Consider the following 25,931-nt stretch of genomic DNA (forward strand, 5'->3'; position numbering starts at 1 on the left):
AGTGGGGGCTTCCCTGGTGGCGCAGTGGTTGAGAGTCCGCCTGCCGATGCAGGGGACACGGGTTCGTGCCCCGGTCCAGGAAGATCCCACATGCTGCGGAGCGGCTGGGCCTGTGAGCCATGGCCGCTGAGCCTGTGCATCCAGAGCCTGTTCTCCACAACGGGAGAGGCCGCAGCAGTGAGAGGCCCGCATACCCCAAAAAAAAAAAAAAAAAAAAAAAAGAAAATATCTGAGTGTACTGCATCTTTTATATGGGTAAGCATCTTTTAAAGTCAAGTGTTTCATGAAACTTTTGTTTCAATAACTGTGTGTGTGTGTGTGTGTGTGTGTATATACACCAATGCACATGGAGTGGATTACAACAGTAAAAACGTATTTCCCATTTAGAAAAACACTAGTATAGTGGGTCCTATAGGGGTTATAAAAATCATAGAGATTTGTTAAATTCTATACTAAATGACCCCCCTGACTCCTCTTGGATGCCAGGTTGTGATTTAACCTTTGCCTGTGAACCTGCTTTCAACTGTTACATGAAGTTCTCTCTGCTTCTTAATATCTTATTTTTAATACAGCAAGCTAAATAACCAGAACTGTGACAATTGTGTGTAAAAGAAACAATAATTGGCGAGAGTAAAACACTTGAGGCTTTAGTATATAAACTTTGCCATAATGGTTTTAGCTGTTCATAGGCCTTTGCATTTTGTTTTTGTTTTAACTTCTGGGACACCAGCAGTGTTTCAGTTATTTGAAGTTATTAACTACTGAACCTTTGGATAGGTAAAGTTTCACTGTTCACAAATTTACATCAGTCTCTTAAAAAACGTATCTCAGCACATTCTTTAATAACGCTAATCAGGCTATAGCTGTTGCTAGTGCAAATTAGTGGATAAAAGTTCAGACCTAATGTTGGCATTACAATAGTTTATGGAAAGTGTTTTTCTTTTATTTTAATTTTTGGTTCTTAATTTATATTTTGAGGTCCTGTGCTTGTAGAACTAGAATTCATGTAGCTGCACTACTTAATAACATTTAAAATAACAAATGATCAAGGGGGAATAATCTGCCCTGGGGTTTGACTTCCTAGCAGCTCCCTGGGTCTTGTCTGAAGTTTTTTTTTTTTGTTTTTTTTTTTTTTGCGGTGTGTGGGCCTCTCACTGCTGTGGCCTCTCCCGTTGCGGAGCACAGGCTCCGGATGCGCAGGCTCAGCGGCCATGGCTCACGGGCCCAGCTGCTCCGCAGCATGTGGGATCCTCCAGGACCGGGGCACGAACCCGTGTCCCCTGCATCGGCAGGCAGACTCTCAACCACTGCACCACCAGGGAAGCCCTTGTCTGAAGTTTTTATACTTCATGTTGCCAAAGAGCTGAAGTAAAGTGACATGCATAGTGACAGCAGATAGGAATAAGAAGTTAAATTTTAGTGTATAATTTAAGAAATAGCTTTTAATAAGACTATTCCTTGTGATATATTTCAAAATTGTATGGTTTTTAGGTGGAACTCTAATATTTGATGAAGCTGACATTGAACTTCAGGCAGAAAATATTCTAATTACAGATGGAGGCGTTCTTCAGGTATACGAGAGAACTTGATCTGTATTCATTGCTAACCTCTCCATTTCTTTTTAAAATATTATGTGTAAAATGGACAGTTAATTATGCTAAACTCTCACTAGTTTATCTTTGCGTAGGTCTCTGTTCTTAGCATAAAATCTTTTTTCTGGATTTTAAAAGTTCCCTAGAATACTGTTGTGCTTTTAATGGGAAGATAAAGCATATTTTCATAGAGCAGAATTGTAAATAGAGCAGAAAAAAAAATTAGCTCTGAGATGCGGCTAAAGTCAATCAGTATACTTTCCAAAGGTCTGGCATCGCATATTTAGCTGACTGGAAAATGTAAGGTTTATCTTTTGGAGGAAAGATACTGAGAATGGAACAGTTGATTCTCAAAAGAGAGGGGAGAAAAGAAAAGACTTTCCTTTTGAATGATTAGAGTTGTGGATGATGAGTTTTACTTTCTGAATGATGCTTGTGAAATCCCTCGCAGATTGGGACGGAAGCCTCCCCATTTCAACACAAGGCGGTCATTACCTTGCATGGGCACCTGCGATCTCCTGAGCTCCCGGTATATGGCGCCAAGACACTGGCTGTGCGGGAGGGAATCCTGGATCTGCATGGTACGGGCCGAAAGGATTCAAGGAACTGGTCCAGGAGAGACTAGCCAGGAAGCCAGAGATAATCCTCCTGATAACTCTCTTTAAATGAAACCTCGCCAAACTTCTCCTGTCTTTACGTGTTCCCTCTTTACCCCTCTTTATCTCTTCCCTCCTTTATCTGGTTAGATCAACCCCTACAGACCACCAAGAGTCACAACCAAGGTCACTCCTAGGACGCCCTTCCTTCACATCCTTTGCCTAATTTAGCACTTGAAACAGTTCATACTGATTGTTTTCTTTATTCATCTATCTAAACAAAAAGGCATTAAGTCTAGAAGCAGAAATTATAACTTCTTATATTTGTATTTTAAAATGGGCTCTTTCTAAAATATAACTATAAATTTATATTTGCACTGTTCTATAACTATATGTACTGTGGAAAATTATCAGCAAATAAAAATGATTATGATCATGTTTGAGGTATCAGTGTAGCATTATTTAAAGGAAACATGGTGTGAATCCTTTTTATATGAAGTCTTCTACATTGCAATACTCTACCTCTTTTATAAGTTTAGAATATATAAGGATGATACCCCATTTTGATCATAAATGTCCTACATTATGCTAAATATATACACTAATAGAATTTTCAGAAATTTATACATTTCATTTGTCTCCAGATTATCAATTTAAGCAATTCCTATCAACAATGACAAAGATAATAGGCCTCTGCCCATTTTAACAGTAGTATCACACAATTTATATTGAGTTCATATAAAGATTATCATAAATGGGATATGTCATTGCAGAAGGATTTTTTAAAAACTTATAGACCTATACATGTTATTACAAACCTGATTGTTACTTTTATAAAGCAAGCACTCTAAATGTTTCTCTTTTGAGAAAGGTATAAGATGCTAAGGTAAAATGAACTTTCTCAAAATTGATTCAATCCAGGAAAAGATTAAAATGCATGAAACTCTCAATATCCAAGAAAACACATCTGAGGAAATTCTCGGTTTGTATGTTGGCTCCAGGTCTGCCTGTTCCTGTGATTTGGACTCGTTTGGCTCATACTGCAAAGGCAGGGGAAAGGACTTTGATTTTACACGAAGCAGTAACTTGGAAACCAGGAGATGAGATTGTAATTGCAAGCACAGGACACAGGTATGACGTCTTCTGGACCCGCTAATTTTGAATTAGAATAGAGATTTTTTTTAACTGTGTAAACAAGGGATGATTCAGAAGGTCCACAACTATTTAATTTAAATTTGAAACATAGAATAAAGAAGCATGAACAGCCAAATATGTATTTGACAAATATTAACATTGGGTTGACCCCCAGTGTGTTGAGTTTCCACTGACTGAATTTACCATGAGAAAAAGTATAAATATATACTAATAAAAGATTTTAGTCATTTTCATGGTTAAGTTCCCATGTAAGATTTCGTTTGACAAAAGCATTCTGCTATTAAAAGTCAGTTGAAAACCTCTGAGTGAGAGCTTTAGCTAAGTACATCAGTGCATGCAAAAATGTAAATGAGCTTCTTTGTTTGGCGCCACCAAATGACACATTTGAAAGAAGCTAGTGAACTCTTATCTTACAGTCTTGGCAGTGGCTCCCATGGAGCAAAATTGTTAGTAATGATTGAATAAAAGGGAGGAAGGAAATTACAGTATGAGTGATGATTAACGTGACCTTTTACATGTCTGACATTTTACAATCGAGGCTGCTTATGGCCCTTAATTTGTTTAATTATATACTTTAGCAAATAAGAAATAAAACGAACAAAACTAACACAGCTACACCAAGAATACTGGTGGGGAGAGGAAGCAAGAGGAGCCTTATTTTTGCTTTATTGTTCAAATTATAAGCAATAGCAAAATTGGATATAGTCGATGCTGATCAGGGAACAAATAGTAATTTATGACAAGAAACAGCTAAATTATGTTAAGGTCGTGACTCAGTATAGAATTAGAATTCAAGGTGGCATTTTGGGTTTGTCATTTTCCAAGTTAAAAATAGGCTTACAGACATTAGGAAGTGTTAAATATATACTTAGCTTTATAAGTGCTCTTTTTTTCTCTGCCCTTGGAATTGCATAATGGCAAAATTAAAAAGCAGCAAAATGACAGGGCTTACAAATAGAATAGAAAGTCCTCATTTATAGCTTTTCGGGATGAAATAAAAGAGTAAGTTTAGAATTTAGTTTAGGAATATTTCATTTTAAGAAACAAGAATTAAGGAGTTTCCCACCAAATCTAACTCATTGTTCACTATTTAATTCATAAATCCTATTTCAGAGTTTGTAATGCAGGTGGTTAAGAATACTACTTCTAGGGACTTCCCTGGTGGCGCAGTGGTTGAGAGTCCGTCTGCCAATGCAGGGGACACGGGATCATGCCCCGGTCCGGGAAGCTCCCACATGCCGCAGAGCGGTTGGGCCCGTGAGCCATGGCCGCTGACCCTGCGCGTCTGGAGCCTGTGCTCCGCAACGGGAGAGGCCACAACAGTGAGAGGCCTGCGTACCACAAAAAAAAAAAAACAAAACGAAAAGAATACTACTTCTAAAGTCAGTCTGCCTGGGTCCAACCCCCAGCAATACCGCTTACTAGGCCTGAGGTCATGTTATTTCACCTCTCTGTGCTTCTCTAAAATTGGAATGCTGTTAGTATGTATCTCAGAATTACTGTAAGGACTAAGTGAGTTAATATGTGTAAAACAGAGCAGAACTTGACTCAAAGTTAGTGCTAGATAAGTGTTAGATATTATTACAAAGGAAGAAAAGGTGCATTTAGGTGCATATAACATATAAAAATGCTTTTTTAGAAACTTCTTTTGTTTTTGTTTTTGTTTTTTGGCTTCATTGGGTCTTCGTTGCTGCGTGCGGGCTTTCTCTAGTTGCAGCGAGGGGGGCTACTCTTCATTGCGGTGCACGGGCTTCTCATTTTGGTGGCTTCTCTTGTGGAGCACGGGCTCTAGGCACAGGGGCTTCAGTAGTTGTGGCACGTGGGCTCAGTAGTTGTCGCTCACGGGCTCTGGAGCTCAGGCTCAGTAGTTGAGGCGCACGGGCTTAGTTGCTCCACACCATGTGGGATCTTCCCGGACCAGGGATCGAACCCATGTCCCCTGCACTGGCAGGCAAATTCTAAACCACTGCACCATGAGGGAAGTCCCTGGAACCTTCTTTTCTAAAGAAATCTCTGTTCATCTGAATTCAAGAGAATTCAGGAGAGGCCAGTCCAAATCACCTGAGGGATCTTGTACTATTGATACACCCTATCTCAAGCATCCTTAATCTTCACCTCCCCCTGCCCTCTCCCCCTATAATTCCTTCCCTGGGTCTTTTGGAATTATGAGTTTCCCCATCCACCCACCATCTTGAAAAAAATAATAACTTTGGTCGCCTGTCTCTTGTAGCTTCTCTCTCTTTCTCTCTGTAAATTATTGAACTGCTTAAATATTATACCCATTTCTTCCATTTCATTCTCGCTATCCATGTTTTCCCTTTAAATCCTACAGTCTAATTTTGATCCTCATAAAAACTTTCCTAGTGACCTTCTGACTATCATCATTCTTCGCTTCCTGCATATCACCAGGTTCTCTTGGTCCTTCCCTTGAAATGCCTCTCCCACCAGCTTTCCATGCACTCAGTTTAATTTAGACTCTCAGCCCCTCACCCTGGAATATTCCATCATCTTCCTATTTGGGCTCCATTCCTCTACCTTCTTACCTCAGGAATTCATTCTGCATTGATTTATTCAGTCAGGGAAAAACTGTGATTGAATTGTGACACGTACTGGACCAAGTGCTCAGCATACAGAATGATTTAACGGGTGTCTTACCTAGAGGAGCAGACAGGTATGGGAAGGACAGAGAAGTAAATGCGTGGTAGGACTGCAGTGTGGTGACCGTGAGTGCTGATGGGGCCTCACGCAGAGCTTACTGGGAATCCAGAAGAAGAGTTGGGAAAGGTGAGAGAGGTGCCTTTCAACGTGTTTCACATGCGACATTGTTATTTAAACTGGTAGTTAAAGGAGGAAAAAGATTTGCAAAGGGAGAGAGGAATCAAAAAGGAATGTCAGGAAGATACAGAGGTAACTCCTCTAAGGGCACCTCTGTCAACAGCACCAATCGCGCTTTAGTAGTTAATACACAATCAGCCATAGAAACACATGTCTCTCTGAACTCAGGGGCACTTTCTGCTTGGTATCCCCAATACTTTGCTCTGTTCCTAGAAAACAGGATGGACACTCAATAAGTCTTTGTTGGAAGGACTCAGTACATGAATGTGTATATTATAGGTTTGGCCAGTCCTTTCGCTGGAACTTGGTATGTGTTGAAGGAATGGGTAGAAATGAGAACTCCTGAGCTCACCTCAGTCGTTTCTTTTCCCTGCTTAGGAACCTCCAATGGATTCCCTCTGTAAGGGTTTCTCAGTCTCAGCACTATTGACATTTTGGACCAGATAATTCTTTGTTGTGTATCATAGGACGTTGGGGTACATCCTCGGCCACTACCTTCTAGTAGCAACATAGCACCCCCAACAAGTTGCGACAACCGAAAATGTGTCCAGGCATTACCAAATGTCCCCTGGAGGGATGAAAGCATCCCTGGTTGACAACTGTGATCCTCAAAGTTATAAATGAATAGTATTTTTGAATACTTTATAGAATTAGTCCAGTTCTGTGAACAAGTATAGCACTTGGAAAATATTTATTTAATTGAAATGCATCTGTAAAATTTATTCAGTTACTCTAAGAAAGAGTAAAATACCGTCTTGGATTTCCTCTTCAGAATATTGTATGACATAAAAAGTTTTCCTGTTCTACAGATGAGTGTTCAGAATAGCATAAAACAAATACAGCAAAACACTGTTATGTTAATTTATATTAATTTTGAGAGTTTTTGGTTCAAATTTTTACAGACACAGCCAACAAGAGAATGAGAAAAGGACCATTGCATCTGTATCTGCTGGTGGCAGGAACATAACGCTAACTAATCCGCTGAATTACACACACTTAGGAATCACTGTCACCCTCCCTGATGGAACTCTGTTTGAAGCAAGGGCAGAAATTGGAATTCTTACAAGAAATATTTTAATAAGAGGATCTGACAACGTGGAGTGGGATAACAAAATTCCAGCATGCCCTGATGGATTTGACACAGGTAGTCTTAGCAGCCTTAGTGTGTCGCCTAAAATGTTTATAGACACTGCAAAAATCTTCCCTGTGTGCAGAATCAGCCCCTGTTGAGAACTCATGGACTTGGTTATGCTCTAGCAATAAATAAGCCCCAAATCTTAGTGATTAAAAATGATAAAGGTTTATTTCTCATTGATGCTACACGTGTCCAATATGGGTCAACAGGGGGGCTCTGCTCATTGTTACTTTCCAGGGTCTAGGCTGACGGAGTCTTAATCTCAACGTGGGTTTCCATGATCTCTGAGACAGGAGATGAGAAGGCTGGAGAGTTAAGCACCAGCAGTTTGTTACTTTGGTCCTAAAGTGACACGTGTCCCTTCTTCTCAGGTGTCAATAGTTGGAACTGGTTCCATGACTATAATTAAGTTACCACAGTTCTCGTATATATTATATATATATATATGTATTTATAAAACTGTGTATAACCATATAAATGTATGTGTGTAGTTAAGAAACACAGTGCATTTCACAAGTCTCTTTTAAATATTTTATGTAATCACTACTACCATTACAATCCCATAAGTACTTGAATAATAGCTGATATAGCTTAGACACAGCCTTTTCTTCGATGGGAAGCATAAGACAAAGCTTACTGATCAATGTCAAAAGACCTGCGTTCTGATTCCTTTCATCTGCGTGGTCTCACAATGTCCATTGTGAAACCTAGTTTCATCCTGTTTAAAATAAAAATACTTCCTGTTCTGCCAACCTACTATAGTTGTAAGAGTTAAGTGAGATAATGCATGTTCTAATCTTGTACCAGTGTAAGATCGTATTAGCTATGTTAATCCCAAATCTTGGGGAAAATAAATTCAGCGATAATAAAACAAAATACCTGAGTACTTTAGGGGTTGCAAAGGTGAACAAGACAAGGCACTTACCTTCCTTACTATGCAGAGGAGGAGATAATGTGAACGCAAATAATTATGTTCCAGGGTGAGATTAAAATTGTATGTGAATAAAAAGATATTATTAGGTATGAGAAACAGTCTTCATATAATTAGAGGATTTTGACACGGTTTTTCTTTATGATATCTTAAAAAATATTTTTAAAGGTGAATTTGCTACACAGACATGTCTCCAAGGAAGGTTTGGAGAAGAAATAGGAAGTGACCAGTTTGGTGGATGCATTATGTTTCATGCTCCGATACCTGGTGCTAACATGGTAACTGGAAGAATAGAATACGTAGAGGTAAGAGGCATTATCGTTAGCGCTTTGTCCAAAGTTTTCCATACAATTAATGTGAATTGAGCACCTGCTTTTTGCCAGATGCTACTTATAATCTGGTAGAGGAGACATAAACAGATGATTTTAATACATCCAATTACTCACTCACTTAATCATGCCAAATTTTTGTTTCTCTGCTTTTATCACACCCCACATCAAATTCATTAACAAGGTCTATCCACTCTGCCCACAAAATACTGTATCCTGAATGTACTGTTTTTCTACCGTTTCCACCTGGTCCCTAACCCAAGCCACCAACACCTCTCACCTGGTCTACTGTGCTTTTCTCCTAACTGGTCTTCCTGCTTTCACCCTATCTGCAGTGAAGTCTCCACACGACAGCCAAAGTACAATTTTTAAAATGTGAATCAGATCTTGCTAACACTGTTCAGAGCTCTTCAGTGGCTTCCTATTACACCTAAAACAAAAAGTCCAAGCCTTTTCCAAAGGATTCACGTGATCTGACCCCCTGCTGGCCTCTCTCTTGTGTGATCTACCCTTGGCGCCTGCCATGCTGGCCACATAGACCTCCCTGTGTCCCTTGCCCACGTCAGGCACACTCCCGTCTCAGGTTCTTTGCACTTGCTCTTCATCCTGCTTGGAATGCTCCTCCACCAGGTACTTAAATGGTTCACACTCATTTCAGTCAGATCTCTTCTCAAATGTTATCTCTTCAGAGAGGATGTTCCTCACCACTTTTATTTGAAATAGCTGCCCAAACACCTGTTTTCTTTATTAACCCATAACTCCTGATATATTTTTAATTTGATTTTTATCTCTTCCTCTAGAACATAAAGTCAGTTAGTTCAGATATTTTTGTCCTTCTGGTTTTCTGCTGATTCCTCTGTAGCTGGAACAGTACTTAGCCTATAGCAGATTCTCAATTGACTATTAACTGAACAAATATATAAATAAAAGAATAAATATGCAAGTTATGCCCAAGAGATCAGGAGCTCCTCTGTATCTTATTCATATTCAGCCTATATAATCTGGGTTTAGCACAGTTTCTATCAAGTATTCAGTAAAAGGAAGGAATGGAGGAAGGGTGGGAAGGAAGGTTAGTAAAATCCATAAATCCATTAAATTTGGAACAGCTCACTCACCTGCAGTGAGGGTGGCAGAGTCAATGACTGCATATTGTAAAAAATAAACCTTCTCCTAGGTTATGTTACACACATGTAACATCTGGATATGGAGTGGGTGAGGTTGCCAGTGTCGATCTGTATAGTAAATATTAATAGTTAATTTTTATTTTTAGATGAAGAATGAAAATAAATAGATGCCCTACCATTTATTTCCAAACCTTATGAGGTCATATTCCACACACACGCACACACACGCACACGCACACACGCACGCACACGCACACACACAGAGGCATCTTCTGTATTAGCTTATTAGATCGTAGACCTGTTGAAAATATAGCAGAGTGGTTAATAAGAGCACCAACTCTATAATTAGACCAGTGAGTTTAAATGAAACTTTGTGACCATAACAAGATACTCTAAATTTCACTTTCTTCATCTGTAAAATGAAGCTTATGATAAGTGGCTACTTCCTAAGATTATGGTAAAGACTGTGACCATGCATATAAGACATTTAGCAGAATATCTGGCACATGGTAAACATTCAAGAAGTGTTTCTTCTTATTAAAAAAGAATCAAAGTGAAGGAGAAAAAGAAGTCTTTTACGAGGTATTTTGCTGAACACGAAAGTTTCGTAACAGCAAGGTGAAAAGTAGAAGAGTCGAAGATGGCTTTTGTTCATTCATTCATTTGATAACAAGTATGGGCTGTTATAGATTGAATAAAACAAGGTGGGTTGGGGGTCAGATAACATTTTTAAATGATAAACAGGAATAATATGGGAGATATAAATGCATTAATAATAATTAATGTAAAAGTGGCTATTATTTTGAAACAAGAAAGTATGAGCCAGGCAAACTCTGAGTCTGTGTGTATCACTAAATAGCTGTGATTTCTGGGCTTGACAGATATTCCATGCTGGCCAGGCATTCCGGTTGGGGCGATATCCAATACATTGGCACCTGCTTGGAGATTTACAGTTTAAGTCTTATGTAAGAGGCTGTGCAATTCACCAGACCTATAACAGAGCTGTTACTATCCATAACACACATCACCTTCTGGTTGAGAGGAATGTTATATATGATATCAGGGGGGGAGCATTTTTTATAGAAGATGGTATTGAACATGGCAATATCCTGCAATATAACTTGGCAGTATTTGTACAGCAAAGTACTAGTCTTCTGAATGACGACGTGACTCCAGCTGCATTTTGGGTAACCAATCCAAACAACACCATACGACACAACGCAGCTGCTGGTGGCACTCACTTTGGCTTTTGGTACCGAATGAACAACCACCCTGATGGGCCATCCTATGACCGAAACATTTGCCAAAAAAGAGTTCCTCTTGGAGAATTCTTTAATAACACTGTTCATTCTCAAGGTTGGTTTGGATTGTGGATATTTGAAGAATATTTCCCCATGCAGACAGGATCTTGTACTTCTACAGTGCCAGAGCCTGCAATATTTAATTCACTCACTACTTGGAATTGTCAAAAAGGAGCTGAATGGGTCAATGGAGGTGCACTTCAGTTTCATAACTTCGTGATGGTCAATAATTATGAGGCTGGAATTGAAACGAAGAGGATCCTGGCTCCTTATGTTGGAGGATGGGGTGAAGCCATTGGAGCAGTGATTAAAAATGCCAAAATAGTTGGTCATGTTGATGAACTGGGAATGGGGTCTGCATTTTGCACAATGAAAGGCCTGGTTCTCCCATTTAGCGAAGGGTTGACTGTATCTTCCGTACACTTCATGAACTTTGACCGTCCCAGCTGTGCAGCTTTGGGAGTGACGTCCATCACTGGCGTTTGTAATGAGAGATGTGGAGGCTGGAGTGCAAAATTCATTGACATCCAATATTCTCACACAACAAACAAGGCTGGCTTTCGATGGGAACATGAAGTGGTACTGATTGATGTTGATGGTTCACTTACAGGTAATGTGATGTTTTAATTTCTGATAAAATACTTTGGAAATATATTTTTTTGTTTGTGTTAACACAGAGAGTTGAATTGTCAAAGCAGACTCAGATGAATCACAGATCTTAACTGGTGCCAAACTTTCCTAATGACTTAAGGATATAGGTCAACACTAGGCATAGATGAGATATCCTTTTCTAGCAAAGTCTCAAACTATCAGATGCAACCTCCAAATATGTCCCTTTTCTCCTGCATTTGCACTTGGGTTTTGAATTAACAGCAAATTTTGAGCAATATTTATGGAATGTTGATCACAATAGGAAGCCATTTCATTTGAGAATGCCTCCATTTTGTACTCGGTTAATTACGCAGAGGAAACTGCTTACATGACTACCCAGATTCTCCAGCCAGTCATGCCCAATAAATGTATAAATTCCAGGTTTATTTACATAAGCAACAGACTGGATGTATCCTGCTCAAGTACCTTAGAGAGAAGTAATAAGTCACAGGCCTGCTGTTAGCCTTTTTCTTTCCAATCTAAATTCTGAATTTGGAATTGATTCAAAGAATATGGGAACTCTAGTACAAAATTCAACATTCTTTGTAGGTTAAATCTTTTCTACCATTTCAAGTTCAGAGTAAGTCAAATCCTTTTGTAAATAATCATGGTTTCTAGAGTTTAGCATTTTTATAAAATTTTAATGATAATGACTTGGCAAAATCAGATAGGAAGTGTGTGTGTGTGTGTGTGTATGATTCTGCATAATACTTTATAAGAGAGACAATTGACAAGTAAAGCTACAGATATTTGAAAGCCTTTGAAAGATGGAAGGTTCATCTCAATACTCAAAACAGACTGAATTCTCAACTACAGTTGTTGACTTGTCTCCTGTTCTAACTGTGGCTTTAAGAGGGAGAACATTTAGATGGTTCTAATATTCAGAGCTTTGTGTGACCTTTATTCATTTACTTAATTCAGCTTAGATTCTTAAGTTTGTTGACAGTCCATTGGTTGAGAGCGCAAGCTCTGTGTTCAAACTGCCTGGATTCGTATCCTTCCGTGTGTCCTTGGCCAAGTTACTTATCCCACATTCCATCCCCTACTTTGGCTCTCATGGGTGCTTCAGATCCCATGTTTCAGCAGCATCCATGATAAGCTCCCTGACGGAAGAGTCCACTGCAAAGCCTTTGTAGAGGTCCCCTTACCCCATGACAAAAAAAAACCCCAGGAAACTAGACTTTTAGATTGTATTCGTGGCACTATGGGTTATAGTAAATATATGTTTTAGACTGTTTAGCTTTTTAGTTTTCTAACATGAAATAGGAAGTCGGCTGTTTGTGTTCATTTCCTAGGTCACAAAGGACACACCGTCATTCCACACAGCTCATTGCTGGACCCTTCTCACTGCAGTCAAGAAGCCGAGTGGAGCATAGGATTCCCTGGGTCTGTCTGTGACGCCTCGGTCAGCTTCCACCGGCTGGCATTCAACAAGCCTTCTCCAGTGTCTCTGCTTGAAAAGGATGTGGTTCTCTCAGACTCCTTCGGTAAGTAGAACACAATCATTTAAACCACTCATTTAAATATGTTTTCCTCAATTTTCATCATCATCTTCTTGAGAACACTGGGAAAAGCATAATATTTATATCAGTCAGAAACCAGGCAGGAAACAAATATCACATCCCAAAATGGGCTTGTGAGGAGTGTTGAATAAACGCCTGGACCAGCATGACATTCTGCTGATTAAGGAACCTCCAGCCAATATTATGACAGACAGCAGGAATGTTGACTTTAGGATAGCTTTAGGATAGCTTTAGGATCAAGACAGTAAAAATATACCATTTTTTCTGCCACTGAAAGCAAATTATTTTGATTATCTTTGCTGATTGAAATAGGATGGGGGGAGCATCTGCTAGGTCAATAGCTGCACAGAGACTGTTGATTTACTGATTTGTTTCAGTAAAGCTAATGTACCTGGAACACCAGATGGCTTGACATCATTGCCTGACTAGATTGCATTAATTTACTGTCATTATTCATGATGCATCTGGCATATGCACCAGCCAGACAAGCAAGTTAAATGGGGATATAGTAGTAACCCTGATTCTCACATGTCTCAGATTTTTCACTGTGGTGTTAATATCTGCATTTTCCCCCCTCAAGGTTTTAGAATTGCTTTTCTTTTATCTTCGTAACAGGGTGGGGGAGCATGGTTCCTAGAGTGTTCACTCAGTCCTTCCTGCGTGATTTTCCCTCCCTCCATTAGGAATTCTTCCAGTTACTAAGTATATCTATTTTCATCACATCTGACCTGGCCTACCCTGATTGGCTCAGATCTTTATATCATTCCATCCATCCATCCATCCACACATCCATCATCTGTCTATGAATTATTAGTTAAAATATTTATCTACAATTAATCCACTCTCATATCACTGTTCTGACAGACTGCAGATTTTGGAAAATAGGAAAGGCATTGATGAACCAAACATGTGCTATCAGATGATTCTCAAATACAGTTTTCTACATTTTCTGCATAAATCTAAATGATGTAGCTTCTTGATGACAGCGTTCCCAAATTTCCACATTTAATCATATTTACAAGGTAGAAACTTACAATTTGAAACTAAAATTATGTATCTCAATATAGGCCAAGTGAATTTTGAAAACGTGTAGCATAATTATACCAGCCATACGATAACTGCTAAAATTATAGTTGTGAGAATTTCAACTTCTGCCCTTCTTCCAAACAAAGTTCTATGCCTATTCCCACTATACATTTTGGAACTGGAGGAATAACCATAAGATGAGCCAGTGGCCTCAGTGGACCAGGCATGAGACTGAGCAAAGACTCATTCTAGGGCCTGGCCTTCATAAGCTGCCACTCCAGCTGGTAGACCATGGTGGCATTAGGGTGTCTGAGGGTTAGTATCAGTTCAGAGCCAGAAGCTAACAACTCTTGGAAGGTCTGGATAGTTTCCTCTCCTTAGTATGCAGTAGCCTGATAAATGGCCACAGATTTCTCCCACTCAGTGGAGCTGCTTCCAGTCTGTGAATTGTCTTGGATCTAGGAAATAGGTAAGAGGTAGCAAATTTCCACTTGGGTAACTTGAATTAGATTTCTGTCCCCCCAGATCTATATAATTTTTCTGTCTGCATACGCCAAAGGTCACTACCCACTATTAATAGTGCTACCCACTATTCTCCTGGGGGAGCCTCTTTGCATTGCAGTGACAGAGCCTCAAGAGGGCATGTTTCACCCAGCAAGCACTTTTAAGTCTTTGCAGTGTCAGTTCTGCTAATAGCCGAGGGACCAAAGAAGTCACCCAGTATCCACAGAGCAGGGAAGTCTATCCTGCCCTCAAGGAGGGGAGAGGAGTGGATATTTGCTGAATAATCCAAATTATTATGGTTCTTCTCATACTCTGCAGGTCTTCTTAAAAACTGTGAGTTTTTAGTGCCTCTGGTCATGGGCTTTTCAAAACTTAATGCTAATTCATAAGCCAAAGAATTTGTTCCTCCTAGATACTGGAATTTGTTTTGCCTTATCCCCAAAGGAAAAGAATGACAGTTTATTTTGTAATCTTGCGCCTAGCTTCTTCCACCTAACTTTGTAAGGGAAGAGGTTGCAAATTTAACATAAAATTCAATCAGAGATGAAAAGAGAGAGAGAAGGGAGGGAAAGAACAGAATTAATTCATTAATCACAGATGTTTTTCTTTATATTGTGAGAGATCTTTCCAGATCTTCAGCTGAAGTTGTCAGGCATTCTCTCAAATTAAATTTTTTTCCCATTACAGGTAGTTCAGGTTCCAAGTTCATCATTCACAAAATTTAGGGTATCATGGCCAGTGTTAGAGGTAGGTCTACTTTAGTCTAGTTCCTTAAGGGCTCTGTATCAAAGCTTTCCATTCATACTTGCTAGGCTGATTTTGATTGACACAACCCATATAGGAGAATCTAATAAAGTTCAGGACTTATATTTGCATATTTTGCAGATCAAGGATTCTGAAGACTTAAGTTCTTAAAAGAATAGAAATGGAATTATATTTTAGATCAATGTATTTTAAAAATTGCATTGATATATTTAAGCACTTTTGTCTTAGTGGTCATTATTGTCATCATAGTTCAATTTTATTTTTCCCTAAGGAACAAAGCCTCCATCTCAATTCAGAATTCCAAGTGAGAAAGCATTTTATGTTTCAGTTAAGTGTGATATTGAACAGTGGGGCCTTCGGGTAAACAAAGACATTTAGAACATAAGTAATGAAATACTATACTGACCTCTTTAGAGACTTCCGTAGACTAGAGTAATATTTACGTTTGCACTTGTTCATAAGAGAAGGAATTTTCTAGATGTAGAGATTACTGTGATTTGTTTTATGTTCTATAGGCACAAGCATTGTTCCCTTTCAGAAGAAACGACTGACTCATATGTCTGGATGGATGGCTCTGATTCCAAATGCAAAGCACATTAACTGGTATTTTAAAAGTGTAGATCACATAACCAACATTTCGTATACGTCAACATTCTATGGATTTAAGGTAAACAAAGAGTTGCATAATCCATCTTCTAATAATTTTGATTGCATATTACTCAAAAGCAGCCCACACACTCATCCTTACACCAACTGTGAGGCCCAGAATGCCCTTGCCTCACATATTGACCTGGTAAAGTCTGCACACTTTTCATGACCCATCCTAAATCTCAGAAGCAAGCCAAAAAAAACCCCCTCCTTTAAGAATCAGAAGTAAGCCATCTTTCTGCCACATTCCTATAGTACTAAGCTTGTGCCCTGTTATTATTACCATGATAATAACTAACATTTATTCAGTGCTTATGATGTTTTGGGCACCAGTTAAGGGCTTTATTATTTGTATTCTGAAATATAGCAAGTACAGAAAATAACAGGCCGAGTCCTATATTCCCACCACCTAGATCTATCTGAATCTAACATTCTTTGACTATGTACTTCAGACTTTTTTAAAGAAATAAACATTTTTAAGTGAAGTGGAAGTCCTCTGTATGTCTTGCTCTGAAATCAATCCCCACTCTTCACTGCTAATGGTCACCAGTATCCTGAATTGGGTGTTTTCATCCCTGTTCACATTCTTCTACTTGTACTACATATGGGCAGCAAAAAAAAACAATACCTAGCACTGTTTCAAATGTTTTGAAACATTATAGAAACTAAATATTCTCTGAATGTATACATATATATGTATGTGTATGTATATATATATATATAGAGAGAGAGAGAGAAAGAGAGAAAGAAAGAAAGACTTTCATTACCTTAGTGATAGAGTTAGCGTTATTACCATAGACAGGTAAAACGTTCATAAACAAAATATAAATGGAAGATGAAAACCAAACTAAAACCAAAAGTTAAGTTTTAATATGGGGTTAATTAATTAATGTCATCAAAATTAGTGAATGTTGGGCTTCCCTGGTGGTGCAGTGGTTGAGAGTCCGCCTGCCGATGCAGGGGACACGGGTTCGTGCCCTGGTCTGGGAAGATCCCACATGCCGCGGAGCGGCTGGGCCCGCGAGCCGTGGCCTCTGAGCCTGCGCATCCAGAGCCTGTGCTCCGCAATGGGAGAGGCCACAACAGTGAGAGGCCTCCGTACCGCAAAAAAAAAAAAATTAGTGTATGTTATGCAGGATATTAGCATATAAAACAAGTCACTTTTTTGCAAACTTTTATAGGAACAAGACTATGTAATCATATCTCATAACTTCACTCAAAATGCTGATATGTTTAATATCATTGATATGAGGAATGGCTCTTCAAATCCATTGAATTGGAATACTAGCAAGAATGGAGACTGGCACCTTGAAGCCAACACTAGTACTCTATATTACCTGGGTATGTATTCAATAGGCAAAAGTGATTGTTTTATCTATTGCTTCATCTAAAGGAGGAGAAAAATTGCTTAATGGGCAAATGTGTTATATAGTGCCTTGTATATAGCAGGACTCAATAAATGTTTGTTGAATTAAAGAATGGAGACTAAATTTACCCTGGAAGAGGCTTGAGTTGAATTAAGAACTTACATTTTATGTTTGGATGTAGCACCAACACTCATAATTGGCTCCAACATTTATTTCACAAAATTAGAGGAAATGAGTACAATGAACTGTCATATATTTTGTTTCCATTTTTATTATTTAATTATTTTTGGAAAATAAAAATATTTAAGAGTACAGTTTAATCAAGTTCTAAAATATTTGTTTTTGTCAAGGTATTTTGACTCTGCTTCTTAATCAGACGTGTGCATTTTGTCAGAATTTTTTCATACCTATTCCATACATTTGAATTATACCAAGTTACTATCTAAAGAATATTTTCAAATTGCCATATTTTGTTTACATTCAAGTACTTTGATCATCATGTTAGTTTAAACTGCTTTTACTTCACTTTCAGTGTCAGGAAAAAATGACCTTCATCAGAGCCAGTCCGTTTCTGGGACCCTGGATCCTGATGTGAAGGATGTTGTTATTAATTTCCAAGCTTACTGCTGTGTTCTCCAGGATTGCTTTCCTGTACATCCTCCATCAAGAAAACCAATTCCCAGGAAGCGACCAGCCACATATAAGTATACAGGCCTTTTGTTCGTTAATATACTTAAATAGTTCTTGACAGCATCCTTTTCATACGTCATCCTGGCTGAGACACTGGTGCCCTCCTCCTGTACAGTAGGTCCCAAAGCACTTCCACACTCATTGCTTCACTTGAGCCTTACAACCACCCTGATGACAAAATGGAAAAAAACCTCACACAAATTATGTGTGAAAGTTACTGGGAATCTCATACTTGCAGAACGTTAGATCTGGATTTTTAGACCAATTCCCTTATTATATAGGTGAGAGAGCTGAAGCCTGAAGACGTTAAGTGAATTACCTGAGATCACAAACTTCCAACAGCACCAGAAACTATGTCCTCATTGATCCAATGCTTTCTTAGCAGGTGGCATCTCTTTCTCTAGAATAACTGTCTTTTTGTGTCTGTGTATGTGAGTGTTTTTATTTTTATTTATTTTTTTAAATAAATTTATTTATTTATGTTATTTATTTTTGGCTGTTTTGGGTCTTCGTTGCTGCATGGCAGGCTTTCTCTAGTTGCGGCAAGCAGGGGCTACTCTTCTTTGTGGTGTGCGGGCTTCTCATTGCAGTGGCTTCTCTTGTTATGGAGCACGGGTTCTAGGCACGTGGGCTCAGTAGTTGTGGCTCACGGGCTGTAGAGTACAGGCTCAGTAGTTGTGGTGCACGGGCTTAGTTGCTTCGCGGCATGTGGGATCATCCCGGACCAGGGATTGAACCCGGGCCGACTGCATTGGCAGGTGGATTCTTAACCACTGCGCCACCAGGGAAGTCCCTATTTTTTATTGAAGGATAGGTGATTTGCAGTGTTGTGTTAGTTTCTGGTGTACAGCAAAGTGATTCAGTTATATATATATACATTTTTCAGATTCTTTTCCATTATAGATTATTATAAGATATTGACTGTAGTTCCCTGTGCATACTTGTTTTTCTATTTTATATATGGTAGCTTGTATGTGACAATCCCAAACTCTTCACTTATCCCTCCCCACCCCCTTTCCCCTTTGGTAACCATAAGTTTGTTTTCTGTGCCTGTGAGTCTGCTTCTGTTTTTTTGTTTTCTTTTAATTTTAAAAAAATTTTGGCTGCGTGTGTCTTTGTTGCTACGCACAGGCTTTCCCGAGTTGCAGCAAGCGGGGGGCCACTCTTCACTGCGGTGTGTGGGCTTCTCATTGCTGTGGCTTCTCTTGTTGTGGAGCACGGGCTTTAGGTGCACAGGCCTCAGCAGTTGTGGCACACGGGCTCAGTAGCTGTGGCTCGTGGGCTCTAGAGCGCAGGCTCAGCAGCTGTGGCACACGGGCCCAGGTGCTCCATGGCATGTGGGATCGTCCCAGACCAGGGCTCGAACTCGTGTCACCTACATTGGCAGGCGGATTCTCAACCACTGTGCCACCAGGGAAGCCCCGCTTCTGTTTTATAAATAAGTTCATTTGTATCATATTTTAAATAGAATAACAGTCTTGGTCAAGTCTCATAATACAACTTATTTAATTTTATTTCAAATATTCAATTTCCAAAATATATATTAAGTCTTGTAGTTAAAAATAATTTTTGGGCTTCCCTGGTGGCACAGTGGTTGGGAGTCCGCCTGCCGATGCAGGGGACACGGGTTCGTGCCCCGGTCTGGGAGGATCCCACATGCCGCAGAGTGGCTGGGCCCGTGAGCCATGGCCACTGAGCCTGAGCGTCCGGAGCCTGTGCTCCGCAGCGGGAGAGGCCGCAGTAGTGAGAGGCCCGCGTACCGCAAAAAAAAAAAAAAAAAAAAATTTTTCTGTCTTTGAAACTTATAAAGTCCTTTACCTTTATATCTCATATGAAACATAACTTTCTACTTTATATTATAGTAATTACCATACATGATGGTACTAGTACACAACAGTACTAGTCTTTAAGACCCTTAAAGGCATGATCCTGATTTGATGAATATTTGTGTCCCTTATGGGCAAATAATAACCATAAAAATAACGATGGTGATGATAAAAGTTAACAGTTAGTGGGCATGTAAGAGCCCACTACTGTGCATCAAGTACAAATCAATATTATTTATTAAGTGAATTGCGATTTCAGAATATACAGATTCTGCGATAACATTGCACAAAAGAATAATAATTGAATTTGTTTATATGTTCATCCAGCCATTAAAAAATAGCACCTGCTATGTGCCAGGCACTGTGCTGGGCTCTGAGATTCAGTTGTGGACAACATAGATGTGGTCCCTGCCCCCATAACACTCACATTCTGTCTGAAGAGACAGATGCCAACACACGCAAACAAACAAAAAAGTAAGCAGAAAATAAAGCACATGAGTTTGAGTTGTGATAAAGGTTGTAAAGGGAATGGATAAGGGGCTGGGACAGAAGACAACATGGCAGGGGCCTCCTTTGGGTGGATGGTTAGGAACAGCCTCTCAAAGGAGGGGATATTCTAGCTGAGACCCAAAGGGTGAGTAAGAGCTGGCTGTGTGAAGGTTGGGTTCGAGGCCAAGGGGACAACTTGGGCAGAGGCCCTGATGTGGGGACGAGTGCGGCATATCCAAGAACTGAGAGGAAATCTGCATGGCTGGACCCTTGTGAGCAGGGGAGAGTGGCCTGGACATAGCATTGGACATAGGTGGAAATCAGACCATTCAGGTCATGCAGGCAGTTAGTGTTAAGAAATATGAGAAGCCTTTAAATGTTTCAGCTGATAAGTGACATTACATTTTGAAAAGGCCACTTTTACTACTCTGTGTAACAGAGGGACAGTAGAGAAAGCAGGGAGGCTCATAAAAAAGAGTCTAGAGAACTTCAGAAGAAATATGGGCCATAAAGGTTATTGGCCAAAAAGCCCTAGATAGTCTAAGGTAGATAAAATTATTCAATATTTACTTAATATTTATTATGACTCATTAATAGATTTAGATTGGTGTAGACCAGGATGTGATAGAGGTATGTGTTGATACACTACATGTATATGTCATAGGATATGTTTTTCCTCTCACAATATGAGCTCTGCTCACTGGAAATAGCTATAATTGGAATTATAAATTGGTATTTTGCAAATAGCTATCAGTGAAAACAAACAGAATCTTGATCCAAAACTGGTACCTCAGGACTAGAATATACAGGTCTAGCTACACAACACACAAATGCTTAGTTTAAGAAGTACTGGGCTTTTTTTTTTTTTTTCGATACGCAGGCCTCTCACTGTTGTGGCCTCTCCCGTTGCGGAGCACAGGCTCCGCACGTGCAGACTCAGCGGCCATGGCTCACGGGCCCAGCCGCTCCACAGCATGTGGGATCTTCCCGGACCGGGACACGAACCTGCGTCCCCTGCATCGGCAGGCGGACTCTCAACCACTGCGCCACCAGGGAAGCCCGTACTGGGCTTTTTTGATCGTAACAGCGGGCAATTAGTAGAAGAATGTATAACATGTGGTATAGTGCTGCTGGGGATAAGAATGAAAGGCTTGAGAAAAGCTAGATGAACTCAACTATTGAATCTGCACAATCCTGATCAATTTATTTATTTAGATAGATACAACCTTTAAACAAACCTTCATTGAGATTGCGTCATGAAAAATGTATTACTGTGAATCTAAATAATCCTAAATGATCGTGTAATTGCTAACCTCTCTTTTAAATCCATGGAGACAAAATTTTTATGCCAGGATTTTTGATCAACAGAGTTTTTAGTAATACAGCTTAGTAATTCAAATGTGTGAAAAAAATATACTTTTAATGAAACAAACTATATTGGTTATTTGTAAAATTCCTGCATTAGTATCATAGAATTTTTAAACATTTTTACTAGGTCAGGAGAGCAACCCCTGTGAACATTTTTAAATGGGAAAATGCAATCAACTTTATAATAACATTCTTTGTAACAATTTGCACTGAGATAGTTTCAAGCAGGCATAGTGATGGAAAGTGGAGACCGTCTCTCTTCCAACTGTGCTTTCCATATTTATTTCAATGTAACGTAACCTTCACTCTGGTTATAGACCTGCCGTCCTGCCCACAGCCCAGCGGCTTACCCTCATTGACCCATCCTTGCCTATTCACAGACCATTCTTCCAGCCTTCCCTTCATAGAATCTAGGCAACTATATACCCTCCTGTCCCTTTCCCTACGAAATAGCACCATACGTAAGGGTCTTTAAATGGACAAAGGATGCATTTCTTTTCACTTTTCCACCATGTGAAATCTTAGGAGGAAGTTAAGTTATTTACATTTTAGACAAAATTAGGGTATCACAATAAGGATTTAGTAGGAGAAAATGTGATTCGGATTGTGGGTGGAAAGGAAGTTTTCTTCAATGGAGAAAAAACTATATATGTAATTGTGTGTGTTGAGTACCTTACTAATAGCGTACATTAGCTTGTCTATTTACTGAAATTACAAACTATCCAATTTGCATTCTGTCATCCCTAAAACATCTAGTATAGTGCTACACTCTAAGGAGATGCTCATTAAATATACAGAGATAAAACTTAATGGAAATACTTCTTTTCTCTTTTCAGCTTATGGTCAAATGATTCTTTTTGGCAGTCATCTCGAGAAAATAATTATACCATACCTCACCCAGGAGCAAATGTTGTTATTCCTGAAGGTAAATGCATAAATGTAAATAAATAAAACACTGTGTTTATACCACAATAGTTAGCAGTTAGGGTAGATACCTTTATGCAGCACACCTTGGAGAAAGAGAAAATGTGAAGAGATGGATTCAGTTGTGTCCTGGATGTCAGACGTTGCTTCTGGGTTTTATGTGGATTTAAACCTGAATATTAAGAATAATGGATTTTCTGAGAGAGACAAGAATTAGTCATTGTGTGGAAAAAGGCTCACCAACTTCTAAATTAGGACTCACTGATAGGGCTGTCAGTGTTTTATCTATAGGCTATAGTCTATGGATTATGTTATATTCCTTATATTAACGTCTTGTTTTATAGGAACATGGATTGTGGCAGACACAGATATTCCACCAATGGAAAGACTTGTTATTTGGGGGGTTCTAGAATTGGAAGATAAACATAATGTGGGAGCTGCAGAGTCTTCTTATAGAAAAGTTGTTTTGAATGCTACCTACATATTACTGCAGGTAAGAGTGACAGTCTTATAATTTATAGCCTTATTTGCCAAATGCTAGAATGTTGGAGATTTACTAAGCAAATTATAAGAAAGCATATGCACCTGATGTGATTAAAACACAACTGGCTTTACCGCATGAAATGCAAGCCTAAGTTCAATATATTTCTGCTCTCCTTTAAATATTAATGACACATTCCTAAAGCAGTAATTATCATGCCAATTTTTAGTGAGGTTTGCTCATTTTCAATCCTTTAGAATATTTGTATTATTATTAGGTAAAGTTAAACTCACAGCTTGCTGCAACTAACAGAGAATCCACTGGAGTTCTGAGAAAAAAAAAGATTTCAAGCCTTTTTTTTAAGAAAACAAACAGTGTTTCTTAAAATGAATGGATGTAGGTGGGATTATGAAAACCAGGAGCAGACTAATAAAAATATTTCAGTTGTTTGGAATAATCACCTCATTCTCTCATAAACCTCAGATGGTCTTGAACATGTAATAGTTTAATCAGTTTAATTGTTCTGTCAGTCTTTTATTGGTGTTCATTTAAAAGAATAGCTTAACCAAAAGGGTATTAAGCACCACTAAAGAATAAGTGGGAGCCTTTCTTTCATAAAACTAGGCCTTTAATGCTTTAAAGGTGTTAGAGACAGAGCTTAGAGGTAAATTAATGCTACGATTGAATCCTTACCTCACTGTTTAATAGTTTGGTAACAGGTTACGTTATCTGACTTCTTTCTGCATCAGTTTTCTCACCTATGAAATGAGAATAGTAATTCCAATTCATGGGTTTAGTGTAAAGTTTAAATGATATAAAACATGTAAAACCTTGCATGTTATGCCTGGCATAGAATCAGCAAGCATTTAGTAATAGCAATTTTTATTAACAGTGATGGCTCATGAATAACATAGCTTAGATATAAATAGAAGAGTATATTTTATATATGCCGCATTATTTTAAAGTACAGTGTGATCTGTTCAAACAGCACTAGCTTAGGTTTTAGGAGGTCTCAGTTTCAGGTCCAGTTCTGACAGTAGGTAGATGTTGAATTTGACCTTGGAAAAATCATTTAAACTGCCCATCCCAAAGTGGCTGGGTTAAATTAAGGTCACTTCTAGTTACAGTACTGTTCTTTTTAAAACAAAAATTCATTCATTTTTACTAGGGGAGGCTGCCAGTCTTCCTAATTCCTTTTTTATGGGGAAATTCTTCCTGCTCAGTTTTGAAGTATTAACAATTTTCTGCTTCACTGCAGGGAGGTAGATTAATTGGTGGCTGGGAAGATAATCCTTTTAAAGGAGAATTACAGATTGTTCTTAGAGGGAATCATTCTACTCCAGAGTGGGCTCTTCCAGAAGGACCAAATCAAGGATCAAAGGTCCTAGGTATGTGTTTCCAGATACCAAAAGAGTCATATTAGTTTTGCAAATCTACTTTAGAACATGTAGCACTAAAAGACTTGTTATGAGTTCATGATGTTACGGTTTCAGAAGTTTTTACAGACATTGATTTGTAGTAACAGGTTATAGAAGTTGCTGAGATTTTAAAAAATTAAATCATGTCACATTAAAATAGATACAGATGTGCATATTTCCAAAATGTAATTTATTGCAACACTAACGAATCACTCCATATGTATATTGTTTCTCTAATCTGGTTTTCTTCATAATCTTTCTTTTATATAAGCAATAATATTTTTCATATTTTAGTACTTTTCCCCTAAAAGGTAACTTTCTTATGCATTATTCCTACACAGTATTAAAAATCTGTGGATCAGTTGGCTCTGTTATTGATCTCGGGTGTTGAAGCAGGGTTTTGGTTCCCCGCCAGTGATTAAGGTCGTGTCGCAGTGGTGACAGCACCAAATCCTAGCCACTACACCAGTGGTCAGTAACAAGGCCCTGGCCCTACGGCTTTACAGAAAAAGAATTCCCACAAAGATGGAAAGTAGTGAAACAAGTAAAGTGTTTATTAAGAGAAAAAAAGAGTACAGTACTTTTGGATAGACACACGGGTGGACTCAGAGAGAGAGTCGTACCCTCGTGGCAGTTTGAATCACTTTTATGGGGCATTTCTTCCCTGTTTCCTTTGACCAATCATTTTGACTTGCCTGGTTCAGAGTCCGTATTTGGTGTATCTCAGGATTTTCCCATGTGTGCGCGTGCATCTCTTAGCCAAGATGGATTCTACCGAAGAGGCCTGTGGGTAGTGAGCATTAGTTGCCATCACTTAGAATCACTCCCTTTTGACCTCCAAGGAGCCTTTCTGCTCATGGGTAGTCGGGGAGGTCTCCTGACTTCAAGAATGAAGAATATATGGTCTCTTATCTTCTATCTGGGCAGGACCCAGCCTCCTCTCTTCAATTGTCCTGTTATTCCCACCTCGGAGTATCCGTCCACAAGGAATGAACTCAAACCATTTGTCCTGGGGGCCCTTATGTCTCCTGCCTCGCTATCAGTTATCCAGTCACAACTGTTGCTAAGTTTTAATTTTCCGGTTGCATTTGTGTGGCTGTACATATTCCTATTCAAGCCTAGAAAGCAAAGGACCGGAGAGGGTTTAATTTGGTCCTAATAAATAAATGCTTTTATTAATACCACTGCACATTTATTTAAAAGACACATAAATGTGCTTCAGTTGCTCCGATGTACAATTTCTAAAACAGTGA

General features: G+C 39.0%; 1 protein-coding gene across 1 annotated transcript in view; it reads left to right on the plus strand.

Moving 5' to 3' along the window:
* The window catches only part of PKHD1L1 (PKHD1 like 1), a 156,342-nt gene that overhangs the window by 83,607 nt on the left and 46,804 nt on the right, over window positions 1-25,931 (plus strand). Inside the window, exons 44-56 of the mRNA XM_032610093.1 lie at window positions 1,492-1,571; window positions 2,044-2,173; window positions 3,190-3,319; window positions 7,081-7,322; window positions 8,413-8,549; window positions 10,579-11,608; window positions 12,945-13,136; window positions 15,983-16,134; window positions 17,297-17,456; window positions 18,015-18,186; window positions 22,692-22,780; window positions 23,124-23,272; window positions 24,519-24,648. Coding sequence (XP_032465984.1) covers window positions 1,492-1,571; window positions 2,044-2,173; window positions 3,190-3,319; window positions 7,081-7,322; window positions 8,413-8,549; window positions 10,579-11,608; window positions 12,945-13,136; window positions 15,983-16,134; window positions 17,297-17,456; window positions 18,015-18,186; window positions 22,692-22,780; window positions 23,124-23,272; window positions 24,519-24,648 — 2,793 coding nt within the window. The remainder of the gene's footprint in view (window positions 1-1,491; window positions 1,572-2,043; window positions 2,174-3,189; window positions 3,320-7,080; window positions 7,323-8,412; window positions 8,550-10,578; window positions 11,609-12,944; window positions 13,137-15,982; window positions 16,135-17,296; window positions 17,457-18,014; window positions 18,187-22,691; window positions 22,781-23,123; window positions 23,273-24,518; window positions 24,649-25,931) is intronic.

Source organism: Phocoena sinus, chromosome 17 (assembly GCF_008692025.1).
Source record: "Phocoena sinus isolate mPhoSin1 chromosome 17, mPhoSin1.pri, whole genome shotgun sequence".
In the NCBI taxonomy this organism is placed as follows: Eukaryota; Metazoa; Chordata; class Mammalia; order Artiodactyla; family Phocoenidae; genus Phocoena; species Phocoena sinus.